This window comes from Belonocnema kinseyi, chromosome 10, assembly GCF_010883055.1.
Source record: "Belonocnema kinseyi isolate 2016_QV_RU_SX_M_011 chromosome 10, B_treatae_v1, whole genome shotgun sequence".
Classification (NCBI taxonomy): Eukaryota; Metazoa; Arthropoda; class Insecta; order Hymenoptera; family Cynipidae; genus Belonocnema; species Belonocnema kinseyi.
The window spans coordinates 116,725,980-116,734,132 of record NC_046666.1 but is presented as its reverse complement, the minus strand read 5'-3'; the positions used below and the strand labels follow the sequence as shown (position 1 = coordinate 116,734,132).

Below are 8,153 nucleotides of genomic sequence, written 5' to 3'. Positions count from 1 at the left end.
CGTCTCACAACCGTGAGATAGGTGGTTACAGTCTGTAAAGGAATCAATACGACGATCCAGCAAAAGCCTCGTGCACCCCAAGAACACGGAGCGACCCAAGGACAAGCGCCTTTTGCATTTTTCCCGCAAGTGTTCTAACATATTGTTGAAACGCAGGGATGCTTTTTAGGCTATTAGCAAGTGAAAGTTTGGCACCTCCAAGAGCGCCGATGGTAAGGACGATCAGTTTAACAGAATATTCCGGGTACAATCGTTGCAACTCCCATATATGGTCTCGATACCTCTCTTTCTTTTCATTCTCCTTGGCTATGATGTTTTTGTAAGCTGGTTCACATTCTCGACAATTGACTCAATTTCCCTAGGAGCATTTAGAGGATCGATATTAAGGTGAATGCCGTAGGAGTGACAGAGATAGTAATAAAGCACACTTAGTGCCGCATTGTTCCTTTGAATGTAGGTCGTTCCCGCGTGTGTTGGACAAATAGATAGTATGTGAGCTAAATGCTCGGGGTGTGCATGGCACGCCCTGCAGCTATCATCGGGAAAGTCTTGGCTCAAAATGTGGCGACGGTATGCTAAGGTAGAAATGACACCGTCTTGGCATGCAAAAATGAAACCCTCTGTACCAGACTTTAATCCGGGCGATTTAATGAAAGCAAACGTTAGCTCACAAGACATTGACTGATCCTTCACATTTCTGTGGAAGATACCGTGCATCCTCTTATCGACGAGCTGTTCACGAAAGTTTTTCTCTTGTGCTTTCTTAATCCGGGCTTTCAGGAGTGAGCACTCGCGATAAATTAGATTTGATGCATTTTGCTCACCCCTAATACTGAAGTCAAGTCCGACTGTTTCAGCAGCCTCCTCCGCCGCTTTGTATAGAAATGCTCCTTTGCCCACTTCTCCGTGATTCCTGACCATTTTAAGAAGAGGGTCTCTTCCATTTGCAACTCTATGTGCTGTACCCAAAATAATCCTGACATTCAAGACTCAATATTCCGCGACCCCCTTGACGGCGTGAGATGTACAGTCGCGGAACGGAAGACTTAGGATGCATGCTTTTGTACATGTGCATAACCTTGCTTGTCCCGATATCAAGAGATCTGAGCTCGTTCTTCGTCCATGAAACTGCTCCAAATGAATAGAGTAGTACCGGGACGGCAAGCATGTTCGTTGCAGATACTTTGTTCCTCGCCGACAGTTCGGAAGACCAAATCTGTCGGATGAGACGTTTGTATCTGCTTCGGAGAGTATCCTTTATAGATCTCACATCCTGAATGCGGCTCTGCGGCACGCCCAGGTATGTATAAGTCTCTCCAGCGCAAAGATGTCTTATAGCGCTCCTATCAACGAGCTCAGGATCTTCAGGGATGCCGTTAAGTTTTCCTCGCTTCAAATAAGACTTGGCGCATTTGTCTAACCCAAATTCCATTCCAATTTCCTTAGTATATCGTTCGATATACTATATATATAATATATATACTAGGCAGTCTGATAAGTACCTGAAAATTTTAAGAGATATCATTAATATTCACTAATGTGAACCATTTTCGTCGAGCTTGATCCTTCAAATGACGCCTGTCAAAACTTCAGCTATTTATGTTTACGCATTTACAAGTTACAGCACTGAAAAGCGACTAACCTCCGAGTTTTCTTTTATATGGAAAAATCTGAGTTTCGATTTTGATCAGACACTACTATCTTCGCAAGAAAACGATATCCGAGACCAAGGCCAAGCTGAATAAGTATTACCCGGACTCTGCACCGTCGATTGAAGCGATTCATAAGTGGTTTACCGAGTTTCGTTGTGGCCGTACGAGCACAGTCGGTTTTGGGCATGAAGAAGCTCTGTGCGCGACGGGTGCCGCGTTTGCTCACAGTGGACCAAAAACGAATTCGTGTGACAACTTCCAAGCAGAATTTGGCATTATTTTCGTGTAAGCCGACCAGGTTTTTGCGCCGATTCATAACCATGGATGAAACCTGCATCCACCAATATACTTCTGAGTCAACGCAACAGGCAAAACAGTGGGTTCCACCGGGCCAAAGTGCTCCGAAGCGTCCAAAAACGCAACAATGGGTCGGAAAGGATATGGCCTCCGTATTTTGGGATGCACATGGCATAATATTCGTGGACTATCTTGAAAAAAGTAAAACCATAACCGGAGCATACTATTCCTCATTATTGGACCCATTGAAAATCGAAATCGCCGAAAAACGACCGCATTTGAAGAAGGCAAAACCGCTTCATCATCACGACGATGCGCCTGTTCATTCATGCTTAGTTGCACAAGGAAAATTGCATGAAATCGGCTTTGGATTGGTTCCTTAGCCACCGTATTCACCAGACCTAGCCCCCAGCGACTATTACTTGTTCCCTAACCTGAAGAGATGGCTCACCGGTAAGCGTTCTTACTCAAATGAGGAGCTCATAGCTAAAACTGAGGCCTATGACAAAGCCACCGAACGCGTCCTCGGGTTGCGGATAGAGGGTCCCTGTACCAAGGGTTTCTGCTGACTATGGTTACAAAAATAAATAGGCAGTCGCGGACAATGGTACAGGGGTGGTCCCGAAGGAATTAACCCCCGAGCGGAGGTGTGAAAACCGTGCCGGAAGCTGAATGGCACCTGGGTGAGGTGTCTAGAACGATGACTTTGGGATACCCGGCGACCTCTCAGAGTACGCAGCCTTATCCTTGCATGCGGGGCTCTACAAGGGTGGACGAACTTCTTTCCCTAGCTCCTCGTGGGAACAACAATGACAACACCAAACATAGTTGTAGTAAGTGCGGTTCGAAACAACAGAACGCCCAGGGCTCCCGACAATGGGTCGGCCAACAATGCCGACCAATCTAGAGCTGGGGGAACCAATGAAAATGGATTCAATGCGATGGATCGGCGGGATCTTGCAACCATTGGGTGGACGGAGCGACTGAATCACGACTTGCTAGAGTGCTACGATGCGAGTGCGGCCCCTTAACGGCGTTACGTGGCACGGCTGCATACTCTATGTTGCGAGAAAGACCCGGAGCTACCGCACTTTTCGCAGCAACGTCTGCGAAACAATGCTGAATTATTCCGTAAAAGGGGCTATGTAAGCGGAACACCTACGCTACCACAGCTAGAACAAACCGGCAACAGAGAAAGAGAGGCGACTCGAAGACCAACCGCGGGCAGACATCCAATAGTTGAAAAGCGATGCTTTACGACCCGTACAATCCGACTTCTGGGCCATCAATTATTGTGTGTATAATGCAGCGAGAGCTTTGGCCGATGCAAACCGCCAAGGTTCGAAAGTTCGCGCGCAAACTCCGGACCCGTTATCACACACTTAACAAGTTAAAGCTGCTGACCATCAGACAGCATATTGTTGAGAGAATACGGATACTATCTGACGCTAAGAGAAGTCTAGAGCGAAGGGAGAGGTGGGTCAGAGAAAATCAACAGTTTCTCTCTGACCCATCTCGACTTTTCCAAGACCCTCCAGTTACTGTCGAACATCCACCCAAACCATAGGAGGTCGAAGTATTTTGGAGAGAAGTCTACGACGTTCAGCAGGGACTGGACGAAGACTCAGACAATATAAAGAGCTTCAAGGAGTTATGTGTTGCCCTTATAACACCTGATAAAGAATGACCACCCATCACTACCGAGGAGGTGAAAAAAGTATTAAGAGGGATGAAAAACTATTCCGCACCGGGACCAGATTGTATCAAAACCTTCTGGTGGAAGAAGTTTTCTTTAACCCATTAGCATTTGGCCCGTATTTTCACCTCATATTTGAAGTCGGATGAGCCGATTCCAGAGTGGCTGGTGGAAGGGCGCACAATACTTCTGCCGAAAATAGGCAACTTAGCTGCTCAAAGATAGGCGTAGCCGGATGTCGGGAGAACCCGATTATGATTATCAGAAAGCTTTCGATTCGACATCTCATAGACTTATCATCTGTCTTTTGGAAATCTTAAAGTTTGATCCGCAAATAGTTGGGTGCATTGAGAGATTGATGCCGCTTTGGAAAACCAGATTTACTATCTCATCTGGAAAAGATCGTGTGACAACTAACAAGGTCACCTTTTAGAGAGGTGTCTTTCAGGGCGACACCATGAGCACACTCCTCTTTTGCCTTACGTTATTGCCACTATCTCTAGAACTTCGCCATTCCGACGGGTACTTGTGCGGCAAACCTGCAGATCGAAAGTACAAGGTCGATATACTAAGGAAATTAGAATGGAATTTGGGTTAGATAAATGCGCCAAGGTTTATTTGAAGCGAGGAAAACTTAATGGCATCCCTGAAGATCCTGAGGTCGTTGAGAGAAGCGCCATACGACACCTTTGCGCTGGAGACACTTATACATACCCGGGCGTGCCACAGAGCCGCATTAAGGATGTGTCATCTATAAAGGATACTCTCCGAAGCAGATACAAACGTCTCATCCGACAGATTTGGTCTTCCGAACTGTCGGCGAGGAACACAGTACCTGCAACGAACATGCTTGCCATCTTGGTACTACTCTATTCATTTGGAGTACTTCCATGGACGAAGAACGAGCTCAGATCTTTTGATATCGGGACAAGAAAGGTTATGCACATGAACAACAGCATGCATCTTAAGTCTTCCGTTCCACGACTTTATATCTCACGCCGTCAAGGGGGTCTCAGAATATTGAGTCTTGAATGTCTTCACAACAGGATTATTCTGGGTATAGCACATAGAGTTGCAAATGGAAGAGAACCTCTTCTTCAAATGGCCAGGAATCACGAAGAAGTAGGCAAAGGAGCGTTTCTGTACAAAGCAGCGGAGGTGGCTGCTGAAGCACTCGGACTTGACTTCAGTATAAGGGGTGAGCAAAATGCATCAAATCTTATCTATCTCGAGTGCTCACTCCTGAAAGCCTTGATTAAGAAAGCACACAAGAAAAACTTTCGTGAACAGCTCTTCGATAAGAGGATGCACGGTATCTTCCACAGAATTGTGAAGGATCAGTCAGTGTCGCTCCTCTTAATGCTCCTAGGGAAATTGAGTCAATTTTCGACAATGGGAAGTGCTGCATATACTGGAACTTTATATTCTCGACAATTGTTTCTGTTGCTCACTCGAGGCCTGACATGATTCTTCTTGCCTTCGAGAAGCGAACCATGTTCGTTATCGAATTTTCGGCACCAGCTGACAAAAACATCATAACCAAGGAGAATGAAAAGAAAGAGAGGTATCGAGACCTTATAAGGGAGTTTCAACGATTGTACCCGGAATATTCTGTTTAATTGATCGTCCTCATCATCGGCGCTCTTGGAGGTGACAAGCTTACACTTGCTAATGGCCTAAAAAGCATCCCTGCGTGTCAACAATATGCTAGAAGACTTGCGGGAAAATTGGAGAAGGCGGCTGTCCTTGGGTCACTCCGTGTTCTTAGGGTGCACGAGGCTTTTGCTGGATCGTCTTATTGATTCCTTTACAGACTGTAACCACCTATCTCACGGTCGTGAGACGTGGTTGTGTCTGAAATTTTACCGCGATTCCGCTGGAAGCGGGTTCAATTTTCCAGATTATCACCCACTGCCGACGATATTCTGCGGTTTTCCTTATGACAAATTTTTAATATATATATTTCCCTTCACTATCCTAACTGAGAAGACATCCTTGCCTGCACTTTTTCTATCTCCACTTTAGCGTCAATCCCTTTTAAAACTTCTTTCACTTTTTCTATCTCCACTTTAGCGTCAATCCTTTTTATACTTCTTTCACTCATTCCCCTCTAATCTATTTCCCATTGTATATATGTTTCTTCTTCTTTCTTCCCTTTTTTTCTTTTCTCTTCTTAGTTTCTATTTTTTCTCAGCCTTTCCTTCTCCGTATTCCAACGCTCGCCTCCTCTAAACCCCCGATTTGTGCTTTCTATTTACTTTATCTTATCTTTCATCACCTCTACCTTTTTATTATTATTGTCCTTCTTCTCTAGTTTTTGTTCGAATGATTGTATCCTCTTCTCTAATTGCTCCCTGTATTCTTCCCATTTCTTTATTTCTTTTCAAAGTTCCTCTCATCCTGTCACAATTCCCAAATCAACCTAACCTCAACTTCGACACAAATCTGTCTTAGTCATCAAATATCTTCATCTCCTTGTCAATCTCACAATTTCTTAATCAATCTCTCATAAACAAATCCTTCTACATACTTCCACAATCCACTCACATTAAATTTTACCACAAATATCAGAAAAACTCAGCATTAAAAATCTAATAAAAAAATTTCTATAAATTATCAAAAATTTTCGGTAATTTACAGTTATTTGATTAATTATACTTTTTGTATTATATGTCCTAACAAGACTTTCCAAGCGTTCTAAAACTTTAGACTATCTATTTCATTGAAGCTGTGATAATTTTTTCAAATTTCAGGGTGACAGTGGAGGACCATTAATGTTTCCTAAGGAGACAACATTCTATCTCATTGGAATTGTATCATACGGCTTTCGATGTGCAGAACCTGGATTTCCAGGAGTATACACCAGAGTAACAGCCTTCATCGATTTCATAAAAAAAAATTTAAATTAAATTAAGTTTATATCAATGATATCAGATTTATCTACTGATTAACAATTCATAAAAAATTGTCACGTTTGTAAGATTTATTTGAATATAAAAAAACTGTTCCTAAAGAAATAATAATAAAGACAGAGTCTGCAGATTGGACGTCATCTTTTCTAGGTGAAACCCTAATAGCATGAGAGATGCTTTCGTCCTGGGACGTTCTAATGACGTATTCTAGGTATGTATATCAGTCTAATTGATTAGTTGTAGAGGTACCCTGCCCTAAAGACATCCTCACGACTTGAACAAGGTAATATTTCATGTGGAAATATGCAATATGGATCGCCAAAGAAAAAGCATTTTTCGAAGCTGATATCGGTTTATTCCGTTTTTAGTGTTCTTTACCTAATACTAAACCCCAACAAATTTTCATATTTAAAGAAATCTCCAACCTGTTCTATTTTCAGATTACCAACTAAAACGCAATGCGCAAGTCAGACTCGACCAGCTCCAGTTTACAGCAAATTCAGGCAGCTGTGGTCATTTGGTAAACTAAAATAACCACTCTGTCTTACGAGACTGATACTTCGTCTAGCAGTTGAGTTAGAGCGCCATAAGGTGAGAGTGAGTGAGAAAGTACAGTGCTAAGAAATCTTCATACATATTTAGGTCAACCATTTTGTTTGTCTACGTGTTCACATCGCATTAGAACTACTTTGGGTACGATTTTCCTTTATAGCTGTATTTACCGTCCGACAATCTGAGTCTTCAGAACTGTCCACAATAAATGAAGAATCTCAAGTATTTGTACGTAAGTATGAATGTACGTATGTACGTTTGTATACCTGTATGTGCATATGTATTGAAACGTGACATTTAGCTTTGTATAAAAAATGTATTATTTGAATTAAAATCATCAATGACCGCCTAGATGAGGCGTGAACAAAGGATCACAATATTGACAGCGGTATTCTAACAGCTGGTATTGATTGAATAGAGTTGATCATACTCTCAGAAAACCAATCAATAAAAATAGATCTGCTTGCATTTTTAACTTTTAATCAATAACCATACTTGATTTCGAGGTTAGAAATCCTTCAACTGTCTAACTAAAGGGAATCGTCAGATCATGCACAATCATTACATCTAAATAAAAATCACTGCTCACAATTGTTATTAAGTCTCCTTATTTTTCATTATAACTGAGGAGTCGCATGGCTCTTACTCAAAGTTTACTAGCGACCTGGATGACAGATCGTGAACTACAAGCAAAGTCACGGTTCTTCGAACAATTTTGAAGTAACTACTTCCCATGGTATCAACATCGTTTTATAAGCAGAAAAAAAAATCGAACGACACCGAGTATCTTTCTTAGCATAAACACTTAAGCGACAGTATGGTTTGCACTTACTGAGTAAAAACTTTTTTTGGTGTGTTTGTACGTAAAATATGCAGTATTGTGCTAACAATAAGCTACAAGAATAAGTCGTCTACATAGAAGCGGAAAGAAAAAGAAGAATGAGAAAAGAAGGCATCGCAACGACAAATTTCATTCAACAGATTTTTGAAGTTAAAGTTTCATTCGAAATTTCTTCTTGAAACATATTCAAATATAGGATAACC

At 42.2% G+C, this 8,153-nt stretch overlaps 1 protein-coding gene across 3 annotated transcripts in view; it reads left to right on the top strand.

Annotated features, from left to right (window-relative positions):
* The window catches only part of LOC117181991 (venom serine protease Bi-VSP-like), a 337,275-nt gene extending 330,610 nt beyond the window's left edge, over positions 1-6,665 (top strand). For 2 of the 3 annotated variants that reach the window (XM_033375009.1, XM_033375010.1), the window contains exon 6: positions 6,399-6,665. In XM_033375009.1, coding sequence (XP_033230900.1) covers positions 6,399-6,554 — 156 coding nt within the window. In that variant the 3' untranslated portion in view covers positions 6,555-6,665. The remainder of the gene's footprint in view (positions 1-6,398) is intronic. The other variant, XR_004468234.1, reaches the window with a different exon arrangement.
* Positions 6,666-8,153: the final 1,488 nt, after the last annotated feature.